This window comes from Oncorhynchus mykiss, chromosome 3 (genome assembly GCF_057628025.1).
Source record: "Oncorhynchus mykiss isolate SJ-2025 chromosome 3, ASM5762802v1, whole genome shotgun sequence".
Classification (NCBI taxonomy): Eukaryota; Metazoa; Chordata; class Actinopteri; order Salmoniformes; family Salmonidae; genus Oncorhynchus; species Oncorhynchus mykiss.
Window position 1 is genome coordinate 57,799,287 of NC_143024.1, and position 20,849 is coordinate 57,820,135.

At 45.5% G+C, this 20,849-nt stretch overlaps 1 protein-coding gene across 5 annotated transcripts in view; it reads right to left on the bottom strand.

The window, feature by feature from the left end:
• LOC110504150 (kalirin) overlaps positions 1 to 20,849 on the bottom strand; it is a 262,188-nt gene that overhangs the window by 6,856 nt on the left and 234,483 nt on the right. The window contains exons 35-57 of one of the 5 annotated variants that reach the window (XM_090229614.1): positions 18,702 to 18,973; positions 15,505 to 15,645; positions 14,520 to 14,615; positions 13,692 to 13,810; positions 13,313 to 13,379; positions 12,550 to 12,653; positions 12,161 to 12,230; positions 11,838 to 11,924; positions 11,640 to 11,732; positions 11,450 to 11,500; positions 11,142 to 11,219; positions 10,206 to 10,391; positions 9,796 to 9,967; positions 9,179 to 9,420; positions 8,687 to 8,943; positions 5,699 to 5,831; positions 3,936 to 3,995; positions 3,537 to 3,623; positions 2,479 to 2,506; positions 2,050 to 2,212; positions 1,192 to 1,313; positions 861 to 992; positions 115 to 279 (exon numbers count right to left, since the gene is read on the bottom strand). In XM_090229614.1, the coding sequence (XP_090085740.1) occupies positions 115 to 279; positions 861 to 992; positions 1,192 to 1,313; positions 2,050 to 2,212; positions 2,479 to 2,506; positions 3,537 to 3,623; positions 3,936 to 3,995; positions 5,699 to 5,831; positions 8,687 to 8,943; positions 9,179 to 9,420; positions 9,796 to 9,967; positions 10,206 to 10,391; positions 11,142 to 11,219; positions 11,450 to 11,500; positions 11,640 to 11,732; positions 11,838 to 11,924; positions 12,161 to 12,230; positions 12,550 to 12,653; positions 13,313 to 13,379; positions 13,692 to 13,810; positions 14,520 to 14,615; positions 15,505 to 15,645; positions 18,702 to 18,973 (2,925 nt within the window). Of the gene's footprint in view, positions 1 to 114; positions 280 to 860; positions 993 to 1,191; positions 1,314 to 2,049; positions 2,213 to 2,478; positions 2,507 to 3,169; positions 3,996 to 5,698; positions 5,832 to 8,686; positions 8,944 to 9,178; positions 9,421 to 9,795; positions 9,968 to 10,205; positions 10,392 to 11,141; positions 11,220 to 11,449; positions 11,501 to 11,639; positions 11,733 to 11,837; positions 11,925 to 12,160; positions 12,231 to 12,549; positions 12,654 to 13,312; positions 13,380 to 13,691; positions 13,811 to 14,519; positions 14,616 to 15,504; positions 15,646 to 18,701; positions 18,974 to 20,849 lie in introns of those variants that run through there. The other 4 variants (XM_036974281.2, XM_036974280.2, XM_036974283.2 and 1 more) reach the window with 4 other exon arrangements.

Consider the following 20,849-nt stretch of genomic DNA (forward strand, 5'->3'; position numbering starts at 1 on the left):
TGATCAAAATCTGTGCACTATATAGAGAATAGGGTGCCATTCGAGATGCATCCAGTCTAGGTATAGCGTAAGTCCCTCCCTGCTTGTAGTGTGAAGATGGAGAGTTTGACTCACTCCCGCTGGGCAGGGTCACCATGTTTGAGGGCTCGCTTGGCGGACTGATGCCCCAGGGGTTACTGGCACTGACCCGGAACTGGTAGTGCCCCCCAGGAATGAGATCTTCAATTTTCACACACACATCTACTGTGGAGACCACCGACTGCTGCCACACCAGGGAGTCTGCAGAGAAGAGGATGAGAGGTTAGGTCATAGTTCAAAGATCACAGGTGACTGTCTGTAGCTTATGATTTGGAAAGAGGAAGAGAGGCGTAAGGTGAAATTGCTCCTAGATGTTGATCTTGGTTCAGTTTAGCATTTTCCTCACTAATGGTTAAAGATACACTATGCAGAAATCGCTGAATTCTGGTTTAAAAAATTCTAGTTCACCTAATTTCAAGGAAATATAGTGTAGAGAATCATTGTACTATCTAAACTGCTGTGAAATATCTGTTCCATATCCCAAAATATTGTATGTTCAGCTGTTTGAAGCTGGTGTACACATCCCAAAGTAAAAGACGCAACAACAAAACATGAGAACGGGAAGCATAGAAAGTGCACATAGAACAGAGAACTACCACTTCTTAGACTTGCTTTCAATGAGAATGACAGATCTATAACACACATTTCTATGCGAATTTGGTCAGCCCGCCCCAAAAGTTACGTATTGCAGCTTTAAGGTTAAGATTTGGGGAGGCTGATCCTAGATCTGTACCTAGGGGAAACTTCACCCCAGAGCCAGAAGAGAGATGGGTCTACTGCACCTTCCTGCCTGTACTCCACTGTGTAGCTAGACACAGCACAGTTAGCTGAGCTGGCTGGGGGGAGCCAGTGGACGATCACTGCATTGCTACTGGCCTCCTGGGCCACTGGCCTCGCAGGTGCTGCTGGAATACCTGAAAACAGACATGAGCCCAACATCAGTCTCAATGGCCATGGAGGGCTAGCCTTGTGAAAGGAGCCTGATCTCATGGTAGCTCGCATTCTGAAGTGAAACGGGAGTGCAGTGGTCAGTCTGCTTGACCAAGCTGACGAAGAGCAAATCGAAACTCCACCCGCATCCCTCCTTCCACGATTCATATCCCCTGTTCTCACCTTGTACTTTGATGGAGGCGGAGGAGGAGGCGGTGCCATGGTCGTTGACGGCCACACAGGTGTAGATGCCGGTGTCCTGGGGCATCAGGTTACAGATCTTGAGCAGAATGTCGCCCGTATCCCTGGAGACAAGGACAGAGAACAAGCGAGCAGGTGTAATTGGTTTGCCGAGAATAGAACATGACCTTTCTCGCCAGAAACTAAATAAGCCACATTGGGATCTGATTTTGCTGATGGCACATTTTACTGAGCTCCATCTAAAGTTCATGTTATTCCTCCAGCAACATGTGTTTAGTCTACCTAGGGATGCGTCACAAATGGCAGCCTATTTCTGACACACTGTATATAGTGCACTACTTTTGACCAGAGCCCTAGAGTTCACTACTGGTCAAAAGTAGTGGACTCTTTCGGGAATGGAACCATTTGGGATGCAGACAATGGATTTACCATGGGATTAGGCCACAGACATTACCTTTAAGCAATTATGTCAGACAATGTTTAAGTCATCCAATAGGAAGATAATACTGTCTTTGGAGATGTCTAACTGTCCTGCCAGAGACAGTTATTTAAGTCTCACTTCCTGCTCTCACTAGGTTTGAGGAATTTGGGTATGCGCTTCCATTTCTTAGTCAGAATCAGAGGTTGGATGCCGCCGGGTGGGGGAAGACGTCAGAGGACAGGCTTATAGTACTGGCTGGATTGGAATAAATGAAACCGTTCCATTTCTCCTATTCCCGCCATTACTATCAGTCTGTCCTCTGACGTCTTCCTCCGTGGACCCCCACTAGCGGCATCCGACCTCTGATTTTCTTGTGATCATCAAGACCATATTTGAACTAGAAACCATAGTTCCTCTACCTAATGTTTATGGTGAACCTGCTGTTGTTGACAAGCGGGCTCTGATCGGGTCCTTTCAGAGTGATGTTGGGTTTGGGACGTCCACACACTTTGCAGCACAGGACCACCGTCTCCCCGAATGCACATGTCACATCCGCTAGTGAGATCAGGAACTCTGGAGCCACTATATATACATTAACCACACAGCAGTGTCAGCTAACCACGCCGGATGATTCTAATCAGCAAGTATATACGCTACATCCTAAACGGCACCCTACACAGTGCACTACTTTTGACACGGGCCTATATGGCTCTGGTCAAAAGTGGTGCACTATTTAGGGATTAGGGTGCCATATGAGACGCAGCAGTGACATAAGCAATTAAATGATTCTTGATTTCACGCTTCAGCATTTAAAATGTAAGCGTTTATGTTCTGATAGTTCATCTTACCTTCTTGTATAAAATTGGGATTCATTATCTGCAAAGATAAGGCATGGCTGTTAGGCAATGTGAATGAACTATACTGTTGAAGTTTGAATTATGAACTGTTTTGCTAATTCAAAATTGAAACGTAACAGTCAATACAAACATACATACCTCAGAGTTCTGTGTCACTATTTTGTGTACTACCATTTACAAATGAGTTGCAATGTAGGAGTACTATACTAGGGCATCGTACCCCACATATGTGACATTTAGGCATTTAGGGTGTCTTTAAAAGATCTTCTGAACCCATTTGAACAAAATGCATAACAAGGCGCGCAATCACCAGGGGATCCCCCCCCAAAAAATGAAGAGAGGTCAGGAGTAGTAACATGCTTAAGGGGGTTTGTGTGAGAGTCTTCGTCACATTCACAAACCTAACCATCCCTGGGCGGGATGTAGTATTTCAGCGCAGGAACACTAGGCTGCAGTAACGGTCCATGGAAACCACACGGCTTCCATGGACTCTTCCCCAGAAGAGAAAAAGTGGCACATAGAGCAGCTAGCTAAACTAGCCAAGGAATAGTGGAATGAAGTGTATTTTTTTGCAATCAAAAAAGCATGGACATCTTTACCACAAGCCTGTTGAGGTCAAGTCTGTCAAAGCTAACAGGAGGATGCTTTTCAATGACAACGACCAGGAATTGGAAGCGAGGAATTACAGCAATTGAATTTATATTAATACATGGCATTTAGGAGACACTTTCATCCAATGTGACTTACAGTAGTGCGTGCATACAATTTCATATGGGTGGCCCCTGCATGAATCGAACCCACAATCCTAGCGTTGCAAGCGCCATGCTCTACCAACCCGAGCCACACAGGACCGAGCAAGCTTTGAGAGGTGGGGGCAAGCTCGTTTAGTTTACTATGATCCCCATTAGCTGTTGCACATGCAGCAGCTGCTCCTTCCTGGGGTCAACAGGCTATACAGGAGTTACAATGACGCATGTGAGCACAATACATATTTTCAAACAAAAATAGGTATTTTTAACATATTTTGCTCATGTGTTCCAGGTGCTTACCTGGTGTATTAATATTGTGCACCAATCAGTGGCAAATGCATTTACAAACTCCACCCATGGCCTCTCTGAGGCCGACACCAGACAATCCTATCAAACAAGAAGCAGGAACAAAAACATCCCTGTTGGTTCTCGCTGAGGATGAAACCATACTCAAAATGGCAACTGGTCCACCCACTGCAGACCCATTGAGTTGAGCCTGTTCTAGTGATTCTATTTCTGTGGAGAAAAAAAAAAGCTAGTGCAGCTAACGGAACATGTGGAACCTGGTCGTTTTGTAGAAATCTCCTGACCACAGTGAAAAACCCCTATGATGCTGTGTGTAGTTTCCTCTTGCTAGACGTAGCTACAGAAACTCAACTGGGCAGCATGCATGCATGACAGATCGGCGTGTGCTTCTACCTCCATGCTAGTTTTGGGGAGTTCATCATCGCAATCTGACTCCTCTGAGCTGTTTGACTCCTGAAGTGTGGGATAAGAGAAAGCAAAATTAGAGCTGTTACAAAAGGCCCTGGTGGTCCCCAAGCTGGAGGCGCGGTCAGGATTCTAATGTGTGTATGGGTTGTTAACATAGGATTTGTGCTTACTAGTAAGTGTGGTGCTAAAGACAGAGAATCTGTCTTGTGCCTGAATTCCAAATACTCCCCAAGCACAGTAGATCTGAAAGGATTGGATAGATACACCTACAATGTTTTATTTATTTTTTTATTTTACCTTTATTTAACCAGGTAGGCAAGTTGAGAACAAGTTCTCATTTACAATTGCGACCTGGCATGTAAATGTAATGTAAAGAAATCATTGTTCTATCTATGAGTGCCTTTGTAAATGTAATGTAAAGAAATCATTGTTCTATCTATGAGTGCCTTTGGGGATAAGGGCTGAAGGTCCAATCCAGCATATTGTATGTGGGAGGGCTTGAATGTAAGAAAATACAAACAAACAAAAAAAAGAGGGAATCTGTAAAGAAGAGTTGCTTGGGAACCACTGAGCCGGAGGTAAAGATGCATAAATATGGACATATTGTATGAGTTGGGAAATGAACCAATTAAGCAAAAACAAAATCATATAAATTATAGTACTGACACCTGAAACGATGCAATCAAACACAACATGATTGATGACACACAAATAGCAGTCAGTGACATTTCATTATATGTGCACGTTTAATTTAAAGTTTCTATTTAATGTACGGCAGTGGCATAAATAGTCAAACAGTGGCGAGGACGAAACTTGCAGGCAAACTTAAAGTGAAATGTATCCAATGGACATCATTGACAAATTAAAAACCAATCTACTCTTTAACATGCCTCAAATGAAAGATGTAATTGACAAATTAAAAACCAATCTACTCTTTAACACGCTTCAAATGAAAGATGGATCAGCAGACTCAGCATCGTATGGACTTGATGGGGGGGGGGTTATTTTAAAATGCACTGCTAGTATATATTGATACAGAAATGTAATCTAGTGTGAGATCCAGTTTCAGTATGTTTTCACTGAAACACAACACCTTATGGTTTTTGTGTAGTTAACACCTGCATGCTAAACCCATGAATGAGGGCTTGTTTTCGTTTAGGTCATAGCTCAATGGGCTCCAGGACATATGTTGTCAAAATGGTGGTTTCACAGTGTTATGTCAATAAAGTCATACATTTTCACAAAAACTAAAGTTATCTTAAAGGTGGACTCAGCGATACGATGTAGATGCAGAAAGTAAACAGCATAGTGGGTCAATTTCCGCAACAACTAAGAGCGTTGAAGTGAGAGGCTAAGCTTCTCCGCCGTTTTGATCTGGTGGCTCCCACACTGTAAGAGTGCGAAGCGAACCCGTGCGCGAGCAGATACTGGGTGTGACTGTGTGAGAGCGAAGTCGGACATCTCGCTCATCTCAATATCTGCGGTACTGCTCGTGGCAACGTCATTTCGCTGAGTCTACCTTTTAACCAAAAGCAAAATTGCCACAGACAGAGAAGTCACTTGAGTCATTAGTGTCATGCATAAAGGGGGCGTCAAACCAAAGTGAGAGCAGACGGTGTAGTTAGAGATGGATTATCATAGTGTTTCAGTGTCGGAGATTATTAACGTCACGAGTCACAACACACAGGCGAGGGAGTGGCAGCCGAGGACACAGAACACCCATCTCCGTAGACAGCCCGCTTACTCACTTTGACAGTGACCTTGGTGCTGAGAATCTCCTTGGGCTTACGGAGTCCATTCTCAACCTTTGCATCCCCCTTGCCACTGCTACCCTTCTCCGCTCGCTTTCTCGAGCGCAGGGTATTCCATGAAAGAGATTTCCTGTTGTGCCAAGAAATGTACCAGTCAAATCCAGGCTTACACACACACACACACACACACACACACACTGAGGGCAGAGGTGCAGGGAGGATTGAGTGGAGCTAGCCAACTTGATTGAAATCAACTCAAAAGACTGAGAGAAAAAGAGGCGAGAGAAAGAAAGACAAAACTAAATCTCATTTGGAACAGAATTTTCAACTAGAGAAACAAACGTTAATGTTTATGTCAAGGTACATTAGAAATTCAGACCCACAAAGCGGCGAAGAAAGCTCCTCCATACGCTACCATACCTTGATTCTCTTACACCATAGTGGACAGACAATTTGTGTCAACGCAGCCTAGCGTGTTGGGCATAAGAGGTCTTTGCCAACCATTCCGTGGCTCTACTTTGTCATGAGACTTTCAATGGCGCCGCTGTGTAAACAACAAACCTTTTGTCGAGGGCCGGTGTGGTTAGTAGAAAAATGAAAACAAGCAGTCTCCTACATCAGACAACGTCAACGAAAAGGGGTACAAAGAAACAAACAAAATCATATATAAAAAGTGCATACACCAGTGTGCTTTTGAAGTACTCCTAGCCTCATCACTCTTGTGTGAGAAAATAGATCTCAGAAGTGGGTGTTTGTGAACGTATTTATACAACACCAGGACATTTCCACGAGAAGAATGATCCCTTTAATAAAGCTGGTAATAATAATGGATGGTAAAAGCCACAAATGAAACGTTTTATTTTATTTTTTACAAATTGAAATCAACATGATAAAAAAGAACAGGTTGAATTGATCTCACTGTTATTTTATGCTCAATGTGAGATAAGAATGGAGTCTAGGTCTCACGCTGTAAGAGCAAATGGTCAGCGGAGAAACATGCGGTTTTGACTGTGGGGTAGTGATGCGCGGTTGACCCATAACCCGCAGTCCCCGTGGTTTAGGGCTTTTGGGGACGGGGAGAAAACAAAAATCACATCGATCCACGGATGCAAAAAAGGACAATGTCGGAGTTGAATTCAATAAGAGAAAAGCTGCTAGACGGAGAGTTGAAAATAAAGAGAAGGGAGGGCCAGAAAAGTCATGTTTGGGAGAGATTTGGTGACGTGGTAAAAGTGGACGATAGCAGTTCCGACTTATGTGTGACGATTGTGAGGCGCTGTACAAATTCGACAGTCACAAGACGTTGGAGTTCAAATAGGCCTCTGGCACGTCAAGGGAACTGGACACTAACTGTAGGTCTACAACCTCTCGCATAATATTAACTCCTGCAGAATTAAGATCATATACCAAATGTAGGCAACATTTTGACTCGGGAACAGGAGTAGAGAAATATGATTTATTTATTTCAGAATTTTGAGAGAATGTGAATGTGCAGTGAGATACAGTGTGTAGAGATGCTATCTTTAGTATTTCAAACACATAAAATATGCATCCGAGCCAAACTGAAAACTTATCAGAAACATGTTGGGTCGTTTTCATAGCTTTCTATTTCCTTTACAAGCGTTCATACCGATGTCATTTGGACATTTTGCACAGAAATCTTTCCAATTTGTTTTTGTTATTGAGTTCTCTCCCCGATAAGCAGACGACAGGAAACTTTACCGACGTCAACAAGATTGAAGCATTCATTTTATCGATTTATTACATTCTGGTGAGAAAGGGTTTATTTAGTCTTCTAGGGCAACATAGAATGACAGAAGAGAAGCTGCATGTATCTAATTATAGACAAGTTGACTAATAAACAGCCTATCAAAGTGTCAGAAATTATAAGCAGAAACATATCTAAATCAGCATAGCCGCAGGAAGTAGGGGTGCTGAAAAATCGGAATAAAAAAAACCCCCAATATTAATAATGAAAATAAATTGCAAATGTATATTTTTAACAAAAGTAGTGCACTGGGCCTGCACTAGTTCTATATTAGCGGGCTAGGGTCAATTGCGGGCCTCAGATTTTCACTTTATCACATATAGTTGGGCAGTTGCTGATGGGTTATTAGCAATTGCGGGCTGGGAAAACAAACAGCTGACCCGGACAGCACTAGTGCAGTGTCATAGTATTTACCAATATTAACAATGCAACTGATCTTCTAACGCAAAACAAGTTCAACTTATGTTGCCTTGCAAACTCCTCATGTCAAAATTGTATTTTACATATTTAAAATACATTTAAAATTATTAGTCAGACTACAAGTACAATGATGAACATTGTGACTATAATTATATTGCACAACCTGACTTCATTAATATGGATTCTCTTAAATAGTGCAAAATACATTATACAGGAATGTACTGGAGAGAGCGCATCAGTAAACAAAACAAATTAACTTTTTTACAGTAAACTGCCAACATATCTGATAATATTAAACAAATAAAATATGAAGAAAAAAAAATGCACACAAAAATAACAAAAAACACAATCTGTACAAATTGCCATAGACAATAACAAACTTTCTCCACTTGGAGAAATAGGCCCCAGTCCATCAAAAGGCCTTTCTTTTTTTCAAAACATGTAAAAGTAAAAAAACGTGTGTTAGAAACAGAAATCAAAGCCCAGACCAGTCAGTTCCCACAATGATGTAAGATTTTCTCGGTGCGTCTTCTCTACATGAAGCCATGATTCTCTAAAGTCCTTTTACTCTTTTCAGAGAATTACTCATTAAGCCTTTACATATATTAACAAAAAAAAAATAAGGAGAAAAAAATGACCCCTGTTGTCGTCCAACAGTTCCGAGTTAGTTCCCATAATGGGGGTTGGCGGTGTGTGTGGGGGGGGGGGGGGGGGGGGATATTGGAGCAGATTCAACTTTCACCTCATCCAATAAGAGCAGCTCTGTGGGGGTGGGGGCGAGGCTGAGGGACACTTACTTGATGCTTGCGTCAGCAGTACTGTCTTTGAGCGTTTTAGTGAGGGGGCCCAGGATGTGGCCTGGGACCCAGCCCTCGGCCGCAGGGGACTGGCTGTTGGCGGGCCGGTACACTAGGTACATGTTCTGCTGGTTGGTGGCCATGATCTGCACCATCTCGCCCTGGATCACACAGATCTCATTCTCCTTCAGTGCACTGTAGTCCTGGGTCACCATCATGGTGGAGGACATGCCGTTACATCCAATGCCGTCATGCTGCTAGGGAGGGGTGGGGATGGGGTGGGAGAGGAGAGGAGAGGAAGATAGATTGTATTATGACAGGGTAAATCAACATTGATACAAACCTGTATGCACATTCAAATAACATGAGTCATTACATACATTGACTCAATTCCTTAACTTCAGTACTTCTTGTCTGCAAGTTCGAAGTAAACAGTGTTTCAACATCTCCCGTTGAAATGTAAAACTAGGGCAGACAACAGACCGGGCTCACCCTCGTGGAGTCATAGCGTTCGCTGTGTTTCATGGGGTCAAAGCAGGAGCTGCCGTTGGAGGTAGATAGTTTGAGAGGAGTTGGGGTCCTTCCCGGTCCTGCCAGGGGGGGCTTCTCTGCCCCCACAGAGGAGGAGGAGAGGGGCCTGCTGTTGGAACTGGGGGGCCGACTGCCCGACGGGTTTCTGGTGAGGGATTGGGAACAACCCTTCTCCTTGTGGTACTCAATGGGAGACTGCAGGGCTGTGGTGATAGTCCAATGTTACACACAATCAATAAACGAAAAGCCACATGTGCGTATTCTGTGTTAGACGAATGAGGACCATGATAGAGGTGAAAATAGTATAACTCTAGTGTTGAGGCTGTAGTTATGACTAAATGGGTTTTGATCTAACTATTGACAATAACGCTAGGGTTGCAAAATTCATTTCCCAGGTTTTCCAGAAATCTTAGTTAGAAAATTATTTGAATCAGGAGCGAATAAGCATGGAATCCGGAATCCTCCTACTAGGATTTCTGGAAAAACATCTGGGGATCTTGGGAAAATTACCGGAATCTTGCAATCCTAGATTAGGCTAATGAAGGTAGAGGCGTATGCCAGACAGGAAGTTCTCTCACCAGACAGGAAGTTGCTCTGGGCATCCAGGACCTGGCTGACATGTTGGACCCACACCTGCTTGATGTCCAGGTTGGCCGCCTGCAGGGTGAATCGCTCGGCCGAGCCTCGACACGACAGCACAAACTTACAAGGGTCGTTGTCCACATGCTCCTCCAAGCCCAGGTAGCTCACCTGTCACGATGAAACACAAGAACGCTAGCTCAACACTGCTCAATTCAACAACAACGCTATGTGTGTGGTCTTTTCTATGGACTCTTTATAATGTTCTCCAAACCCTGCTTTCAAACCAAAATGTCTCCGGGGGCAATAAACTTTGGTTGATGGATTGAATGCAACAGTGGGAAATTGCCTAAATGTTTCTGCTCCATGATGTCCCAATAGCATTCACTGTTGTTTTGACATGACTTGCCTTGATGCTCTTCTTGAACTGGTAGCCTGGGGTGGACGAGCCCTTGCGGAGGAGCTCGCTGAAGATGACGATCTGCTCAAAGAGGAAGACCCTGCGCTCCTTGCTGCGCGACAACACGCCCGTGTCCTGTTCCGTTACAAAGAACGTCTCCTGCTGCAGCAGTTTACCCTGGCTGGTCAGCTTACCCTGGGGGACGGGGAGAGAACACACACAGGATCAGTTACGACTCAACATCTATCAACGCCGGAGAATGAAGCAGAGTCAGCCACGCCCCCTAGTCTGTCTGTCAACACTACGGCATTACCCAGTCTACCAGCCCCTTCTCTCATCACCGCGGTCATAAAGCTTACAGCAGACCATTGTACTGGATCTAAGACCAGGGTGTTGTATCTCAAATGGAACCCTATTGCATATTTAGTGCACTACTTTTGACTAGGGCCTAATAGGGCTCTGGTCAAAAGTAGTGCACTCTATAGGGAATAGGATGGCCATCCAGGCCATTGGCAAACACAGTGCTGTAATCTCGCCACCGTTGCAGCAGGCTAGGCAAATCTTCGCTTAATTCAGAGGTCAGATATTTCACGTAGTCGGAGTGTCATCAAAGTGACTTTGACTACGCCCGTGTGGAAGAACAGACAGACCAAGTTATGACCTGCTGGAGTTAAATAGTCCAATAACACAGCTTCATGAGTCATTTCACATTTTTCACAAACTGAGCACGGATTGCAAAACACCCCTAAAATCATAGCTGATCCCGGTACTAACTTCCTGAACATGCATGCCATAACAAATGTAATTATACCACACCTCTTGATCTGCGGCGCTATTTGTTGCCTATTTTAATGCGCATGCTTTTATTGACTCCCTGGAAAACAGTGGCGGTTGTTACCGAGTGGAATATCCTGGCTAAATTGAATGACACTAAATGTACAGCACCTCATAGCCTTGTAGTCTGCCAAGATTCATCATGTCATTGCAGAGCTTGGGGACCTGGGACATTAAACCCACTGCCTTCTGTAAAAACACATTGAGAATGGTGTGAGCGTTGACATTGATACAGCAGTGCTGATGGACACACGAAACATCAAATAGGGTTACAAAATTCCAGGGACTTCCTGGTGGAAAGATTCCGGGAATCAGGAGGATTCCCTGTTTTTTTTCCCCCTCTGGTAAACAAAGTATTTTGGGAAAGCTACTGGAATTTTGGCAACCTATAGACAACAATCGCAAATCGCTTCTGTTACCTCCATCTCTTGGCAATCTAGTCCTGCTTTGGAACTATACTTTAAGAAGTCCTGAAGAAAAAAAAAGAAAAGGTTGTGTGTAATCAATAGGGCATTGAGAAAAAAACTCCATTAGTTTCAGGTAATTATATCGAAGGGCACGTCTTTCAGGGATTACTTGTACGCCAGGATTTTAGCGTTGTAGTCTTACCTTTAGAAGCAGCTGATACTTGGTAATTCTCTGAATTGGCTTTATGAGGAAGTCACTTATGCCAAGTCTTGAGCTGACCTCTTGCTGTACGCCCTAAAGTAGAATTAAATGCAATTAGCATTAGGCATATTTACAACGCAAAGGCACAAAGTTGTTCTCCGACTACTCAAGAATTCTCAAAAGTGTCGTACGGCTCACCTCGAAGAACGTGTCGTACTCGGCGACAATGAATTCAGACTTGGGCTTGTTCTGGCAGTAAACCACATACATGTGTAGTCGCCTCTCCTGTATAACAAAAAAATAATATTAGCATCTTTCCTCTCATTTATTTCTCCAGGTCAAACGGTTGAAAATGTGAAAAAGGATATTTTCCTCTGACTTCTCTTCCACTTCTTCTGAGTAATCATTTTTGACCTACATAAGTCAGCTATGGCTGTTGAATGCGTCTACCTTGAAGTTCTACCACGGCCATTGTCACGTACCGTCACACATACCGGACAACAAAAGGGGACCCCACTCACGTGTTTAATGAAAAGCTCAGGAAGGTGCTCGTTGTCTTCGAGACATTTCTCCAGCTCACCCACAAAAAAACTGTGGGAGGAAACATTCTCTCAGTCACTCTGATAGGGCAATGAGGCAAGCCAAAATAGTGCTAAACCACATGAGGAGTGACCTGGTTTGGTCTTCTAGACCTAATGACAACACAATCCAGTTATGGGAGGTTTCTGGCTGGTCAACGTGTTCAATTCTCCCTAATGTTACAAATATACACAGTGTACGTCCCAAGTGGCACCCTATTCCCTATACAGCGCACTACTGTTGACCGGGTCCCATAAGGGGTATGGTTAAAAGTAGCGCACTACATAGGGAACCATTTTGGGACTCAGACAAGTCAGGAGACCAGACTTACTCTTTGTGCCAGTCGTAGATCTGGTGAATGTTCCCGAAAACGATTTTGTCTTTTCCTTTCATATCTTCAGGGACTCCCTTATCCTCGATCGTCTTCATGAACCCCTTAAAGAGAGGAGGGGGAAAAACCCAGAGCGAATTAAGGTCATGGACTCTAAGACAGGAAACACGAGTCAGATATTGATCAGCATTGTGAGACTAGCATGCAGTGGCAAAATAAAATAGGATGGATAAATATGGTTGAACTCATGGGCCGCATCCCAAATGGCACCAGACTCTCTATTTAGTACACACTATAGGGAATAGGGTGCCATTTGGTACTCACACCTGGATGTGAGAAAACCCCCTACGCACTTATCTCAATATGTGATCTCAAACCCAACCCGATAATCAAATGATGTTTCCTGAGGAGTTGGGTATGTAAATACAGTCACAAAATCGGGGAGCCTCTCTGTGACTTTGACAGAAATACCAAAGGACACAAGGCAAATAGGACGACAACAAGGACATAGCCCAACACTTGGGATGCGTCCATAAAAGCACACTATTCCCTATATACAGCAGTGCACTGGTCAAGCATAGTGCACTAAATAGGGAAAGGAGTGCCATTTGGGACAAAGACAGAGATTTCTGAATTGCCAAACTAGAGCAGTGAGTGGTCACATTCTCCACTGCTACTAAGACATGCCTCTCTCTCTCATGCTCCTTCCCCACTATTGAGGCTGAATAGCCCCCCCGCTAGGACGAGATTCTTGTCAACTCACCTCCACTACAATCCCCAAGTCCTTAACATAGTCCTTCTCAGTCTGCACCAGCTCATTGAGGACAAACCTGAGGAAAAGGACATGTGTGCTTAGTGACCTGAATACACACAGGAGGCAGCATTTCTCAGCAGGATGAACCACCTATAAATGCAGTACAACCTTCAAGGGAAGAATATAATAGCTTTATTGTTCCTATAAGGGAACTTGTTTTCTGAGTGGTTGAAAAAAAATAAACCAATAATAACAGAATAGGTTAAACAGTAGACCTGCTAGGTGTCCTTCTGAGTGTTACACATGTAACCAAACAGAGGACAGGAAGACAGCATCGAGCCATGAGTGTGTGTGCTATATGACAGAGGCTAAGCTACACGTCTCTTACATGCGTCCGCGCAGAGCTTTGGCCTTCTGATCCATTTCAGGGTTCCTGGGCAGGGCTGGGCTGGTCTGTTCCGGAGGGGTCAAAGTGGTGAAGCTGGGGTAGGCACCTGGCTCCAGATTCTAACACAGGAGAGACAGAGGATATGAAGCAAAGAAGTCACAGTCATATAGTCCACTGCTGTGACACAGGGAGAGGGAGCCGAAGGAGAAGAGATCACCCTCTGCTTAACCAATGAGCTACCAAAGCCAAATAAGTCTAAAACAGTCTGTATTGTACTCTTTCGGGAAATGGCTCCGTGTGTACAAAACTGAGAGAGAGTCGTAAAACCGAATCGGAGTGAATCGAAACATTGCCAAATGCAGAACATTCATAAAGGAAGCTACTGTGCAGCAGACGCTTGGAACCTTATCACATCATCGGTCACCTGACGTCATACTACTTATCTGATCTGTATGTGGCAAGACTGCCCGTGCCCCAAATGGCACCCGATTCCCTTTCCAGTGCACTACTTTTGACCCGAGCCTTATCAAAAGTAGGGCGCTAAATAGGGGATAGGGTGCAGTTTGGGACTCAAACAGTGTCCTATCCTCCACATTCAGAAAGGAAGATATTTGCAAACTTGCCCTGCGTTTATAACATGAACATGCAGCTCCTAGTCAATGTGACGTGGTTAGTGGCGTTTCAAAAGCGGAGGATAGAACGAGTGGATGACGTCAAGCGGACGAGAGCGTGAGTGCGTAGATTGTCACCGACTTAGTGTGCAAAGTGAGTGTGCAGAAATGGCAATTGCTCAGTGCCGTTTTGTATTTCTTCACCTTCCGAACTTACCATCTTAGTTTGGACCAACTTTTCTATTGCACTGACCAGCTCCGCAGCGCTGGGGACATCGGCAGAGCCCTGACGCGCAGCAAGCAATGCGGAGGACTGCAAGGCACAGTTTAGGAGGAAGGGAAGGGGAGAGGGAGGTAGGGCGTGTTAGCAGCAGGGAGGATGAGGAAGAGGAGGAGAGCGGGAATAGAGACAGAGAGACAAAAGGTAGTTATTAGATAAGCGCTTAGTCAGGACCCAGCTACAAAAGACAAGCTTTAGTGGAGCAACGTGAGGTGCTGTTGGAATTACACACAAGCTACATCAGTTAGTAGTAGGCCCGGGCACATTTCAGTGCCAACGTGTACGTCCCAAATTACACCCTACATTGTAGGTCACTACTTTTGACCGGGGCCCCATAGGGTGCCATTTGGGACAAAGAGGTGGGGTGGGCTCTTGTGTAGTGAGAGAGTGAAAGTGAGAGAGTGAAAGTCAAGTGAGAAAGTGAAAGTGCAACAGTGTGTGTGTTAGTTAGTCACGTCACACACAGGGAAGCAGCTCTTCCAGCTGTAAACCAAGCCAGTACACATAATGCTTCCCATTCAGCAGACACGGATTCAGCTGCAGACACATCTGGTAGTTAGTGGCATGGTGTTGCATAGTACACATAGGCAGCAGAGGAAAGGGAAGTGGAGGGGGCTGCAGGTGGACACATCTTATGAGCCTGTGCTGAGTGACATAGCAGATTTTGGAGATCAATAAGGTCGTTAACCTGAAGGGAAGACGTCCATTAACCGGAGGGAGGGCTAAGCGAAGGCTGTGTCCCAAAATAGCCCACTATCACCCTACAGTGCCCTTTGGACCCAGGTCAAAAGTATTGAACTTCGTAGTGAATAGGGTGCCATTTTGGACGCATCCGAGAAGTAACTCCAACAGAGTGAGCTAGTAGACTTAAAGGGTCAGAAGAGGTAATACAGTGTCATAGTGTGGGGGTGCCATGCCATACCTTCTCCTCCTGGGATGAGGGGTCCTTGATGATCTCCATGGGGGGCGGCAGGGGGGTGTGCGAGTCGTCCTCGGGCTCCTCCTCTCCTCCGCTCTGCATTCCAGAGGAGGACTTGGACAGGGTGCGCTCCTTCCTGCACCTCTGTAGGGAGAGAAGGGTAGAGAGGGTAAAGTCCGGGTGGAGCGGGAGGGGTTAACGTGGGTCATTGTCCCGGAGTTCACCGGGGGGTGTCCTGCTCCATCACAGTGCCTCTCTTTGTCTCAACATCACACTGGGTGCCACACAGCCACCAGCCAGAAAGTCACCGGAGGCCAAATGGCACCCTATTCCCTATGTAGGGCACAACTTTTGACCAGAATTAGTGCACTACATAGGGAATAGGGTGACGTTCTAATCACAAATCATGTGGAATACATCTGTGACCATTCCTTTAGGATTTTTATCATGGGGCTGTGTGAGGAATGAGAACAAGGAATCTACTTTTCTGTTACTGTGAAATTATACTGTAGCGACATGACCTTTCTTTCTTGACCCCCCTTTCTGTCCAATTGGTAGTTACAGTCTTGTTCCATCGCTGCAACTCCCGTACGGACTCGGGAGAGGTGAAGGTCGAGAGCCATGCGTCCTCCGAAACAAGATCCTGCCAAGCCGCACTGCTTCTTGACAAACTGCTCGCTTAACCCGGAAGCCGGCCACACCAAGGGGTCGGCGGAAACGCCGTACAGCTGGGGACCGTGTCAGCGTGCATGCGCCCTGCCCGTCACAGGAGTCGCTAGAGCACGATGGGACAAGGACATCCCGGCCGGCCAAACCGTCTCCTAACCCGGACGACGCTGGGCCAATTGCGCACCGCCTGATGGGTCTACCGGTCGCGGCCGGCCGGCGACACAGCCCAGAATCGAACCCGGGTCGGTAGTGACGTCTCAAACACTGCGATGCAGTGCCTTAGACCGCTGCGCCATTCGGGAGGCAGGGCATATCTTTTTGGCTGGCATCTAAAACATTTACATGCAGCAGTTGCTAAAGTACAGCACAATATTGCTCTGCTATCCATCAACCAAATGAGAAGTAAGAAATAGACTACCTGCACTGACAAAAATTCTCTCTACTTTTCCTCATGCACAGAGATGCTTGTAATTGCTCAAATATGCTTGAAATTAGTTGACACTGAAATTGATTCAGAAGGATGCCAATAGTTAATGACTTGTGATGAAACCAGAATTGCACCCTGCAAAATGATCCCTTTGTTATTGGGGATGTGTCCCAATAATGCTAAACTCTACTAAAGAAATAGCCCTTTTGCAGGACCCTGTCTTTCAAATATAATTAGTAAAAATCCAAATAACTTCAAAGATCTTCATTGTAAAGGGTTTAAACACCTCTTCCCGTGCTTGTTCAAAGAACCATAAACAAATAATGAACATGCATCTGTGGAACGGTCGTTAAGACACTAACAGCTTACAGACGGTAGGCAATTAAGGTCACAGTTATGAAAACGTAGGACCCTAAAGAGGCTTTTCTACGGACTCTGAAAAACATCAAAAGAAAGATGCCCAGGGTCCCTGCTCATCTGCGTAAACGTGCCTTAGGCATGCTGCAAAGAGGCAGGAGGACTGGAGGTGTGGCCAGGGCAATAAATTGCAATGTCCGTACTGTGAGACGCCTAAGACAGCGCTACAGGGAGACAGGGTGGACAGCTGATTGTCCTCGCAGTGGCAGACCACGTGTAACAACACCTGCACAGGATCGGTACATCCGAACATCACACCTGCGCGACAGGTGCAGGATGGCAACAACTGCCCGAGTTACACCAGGAACGCACAATCCTTCCATCAGTGCTCAGACTGTCCGCAATAGGCTGAGAGAGGCTGGACTGTGGGCTTGTAAGCCTGTAAGGCAGGTCCTCACTAGACATCACAAGCAACAACATCGCCTATAGGCACAAATCCACCATCGCTGGACCAGACATGACCGGCAAAAAGTGCTCTTCACTGACAAGTCGCGTTTTTGTCTCACCAGAGGTGATGGTCGGATTCACGTTTATCGTCAAAGGAATGAGCGTTACACCAAGGCGTGTACTCTGGAGCGGGATCGATTTGGAGTTGGAGGGTCCATCATGGTCTGGGGCGGTGTGTCACAGTATCATCGGACTGAGCTTGTTGTCATTGCAGGCAATCTCAATTCTGTGCATTACAGGGAAGACATCCTCCTCCCTCATGTGGTACCCTTCCTGCAGGCTCTTCCTGACATGAGCACGTCTGGGACCAATTGGATCGGAGGGTGAGGGCTTGGGCCATTCCCCCCAGAAATGTCTGGGAACTTGCAGGTGCCTTGGTGGAAGAGTGGGGTAACATCTCACAGAAAGAACTGGCAAATCTGGTGCAGTCCATGAGGAGTTGATGCACTGCAGTACTTAATGCAGCTGGTGGCCACACCAGATACTGACTGTTACTTTTGATTTTGACCTCCCCCCCTTTGTTCAGGGGCACATTATTCCATTTCTGTTAGTCACATGTTCAGTTTATGTCTCAGTTGTTAAATCTTGTTATGTTCATACAAATATTTACACATCTTAAGTTTGCTGAAAATAAATGCAGTTGACAGTGAGAGGACTTTTCTTTTTTTGCTGAGTTTACTTTTGATGAGGGCCCATAGGGGTTCGGTCAAAAGTAATGCACTATATAGGGAATAGGGTGTAGATATGTCATAAAATAACAACTTATACTTTAGCCTTGGGAAATTGCTCCTCTATCGATGGGAGGATTTTATTTTTTTAGGGGAGGGGGGGGGGATGCTGCAGATACACAATCACTGTAGTTATCAACCTTTGGTTGCATGTGAAGTAAGGTTCAAGAGAAGTTCAAAAAACTGATCTGAAGGGGAATCAGCACAATGGTTTGGAAAGATCTCTTCCAAACCATTGCCTGAACTGTACTTCTAAATATGATCCATTCACTTAAAACCCTTTGTTAAACGAAGAGCATGAAAGAACCACAACTCCCCCAGATAGTGTATTCCCACAACATGTGACCTTTAAAAAGGGCCAATTCGTGATTCAAAGAACTGTGATGGACATGTCCTTTAGATACCAATTACTGCATGTTACAGAGACACGGTGGAGAGGAGAGCGAAAGGGAGAGAGGGAGATGCGGCAGAGACAAGGAGACGTGGTGGAGAGGAGTCAGGACGCTCATTACCTCGTCAACGCTCCCGTCGTGCAGGGAACTCTCAGGCGGCCCCAGGTCGATGCTCTTGCGGCCGTCCCTCTTCTTGTGCTTGCTGGGGAACTTCTTGACGCTGCTCCCGTGGCTGAGGCGACGCACAGGGCTGGTCAGCCACTTCTTGAGGGTGTTGCCCGAGCGCTTCGGTCCCGGAGAGCTGGACTGGATGGAGCTCAGCGAGGCCTGGGACTGCAGGTTGGCCACCGACTCGGTCTTCGCTCCTTCAGGCCCGCTGACCGAGTAGTTCTCTGGAAAGGGAGGAGGCAAACAGCATTTTAGACTTCCGAATTCACCCTGGCCGACATTCCGCCAGACACACACCTTTAGAGTACCTAAGTACCCAGCAGGAGCTTCAATTCAGACATTTCTCCTTGGCTCTGGGTGCGTCCCAAATGGCACCCTATTCCCTATCTAGCGCATTACTTTTAGCCAGGGCCTATAGGAAATAGGGTGCCATTTTGAATGCGGACCCTTTGGTACTGTACTAACTAGAGGGATGTCCCTTGTCGCCTGACGTATACTAACAAGCTATTCTTTTTTTTTAACCCATTACTTACCAAAAACATAGGGTGAGCAAACACGGTCGTGCGTTCATCGACATTGCTGAATGGCAGACTGCATGAACGCGGTCAACCCAGTGATCAACATTGGCCAGTGTAATACAACTACTGCTCCGGACTTTATTGTCCCCCACGGGGAAGTTGTGTTGCAGTGTCATGTACACATTCAAAGTGGCGTTTAAATGCTATGTCGGAAGGCAAGTCATTCGTATACCAACATTGCTCAATGTAGGATGCTACTGTACAGGAATGCAAGTCACACAGTGTGCTTTCTCAGCTGGCTCCCAAAGGATAATTTCCGAGGCACCTAAGATTCACAACACTTTTATTTCTACAAACAGGACCTGTAGGTAAATGTTAAAAGCGGCTGCCCCGTCCATTGGGATCAAAAATAGCCCGATACTAAAGGAAACATTTGGCCAAGCCATTGAGATGAAAAGGGGGGGTACGTTTGTGCTGTGGGGGAGGGCCTCTGTTGACCAGGCCAGCCAGGTCAAACAACTCACAAGTCTGCAGTAAAAAGCTGACAGTGTCCATGCTGTTATCAGCAGGCTGGGGAGATATTTGCTGCTACGGTCAGCCCTATTGTGGCAAACAAAAGAGAGGAGGATAGCACAAATATCCCGCTTCTCTGCTAAACATGGTATCTTTCTCTCTCTCCCTTTGCCATTTCTCTCTCACTCTTTCCCTCTCACTGGACTGACCTAGACTTCATTTCCTATCTATTTGAGGCAATGTGGGAAAGTACGACAGTGCTATCCACAATGACAGCGGACTACATGTCCAGGCCCTGTACTAGAAGAATCTCAGTCCTGCTTATCGTGCAACTCCGTTTGCATAGAATGTATCCCGAAAATGGCATTAGAGGTGTTGAGTGAAGCTGTGAAATGAAGCATGAAATCCTAAGTCCTGAAATATGTAAAAAAAAAATGGGGAATGTATGGATTATGGAGCAACTGGAAAGCAGTTATGGGGCAGACAGTGGCATCTGTCTAATACTAATAGGTTCATTCCAAAGGGTTAACAGTTCATGAGTTCCAACAGCCTCCATTCATTCCAAAGCGGTCCTCATTGCACGGAACCCAAATGGCACCCTATTCCCTATTTAGTGCACTATTCTAAGCCAGAGCCCTAGTGTAGTGCACCATAAAGAGAACAGGTTGCCATTTGGGATGCATGCATTGAGAGTAAAGTGTAGCGTGTGGGGCTGCTGACTAGCTGCCTTTTGTGCTAGATGACTCATTACAGGGAAGTGACCTTGAGGAGAATCATGTGGACCAAGCCTGTAGTTAGATATTATAAAGTAGAACAACACAGCAACCCAGAGCCATATCAGAGCCCCAGCCACAATCTCTCCCCGAGGAGACAGTCAATAACAGGGCAGTGAGAAAGGGGGGGGGGGGGGGGGGGTAGTCCTCTGTATTTCCGTTGGTAGAAATACCCTGATGTAGACAGCTTAGTCTGTCGAAATGTTGGCTTATTAGGTTATTCAATTATTGAATCTGAGCTCCTAGAGTGTGTGGCTCTCCTTTTCTTTTCTTTCTTTTGTTGAATTTGACCCCTT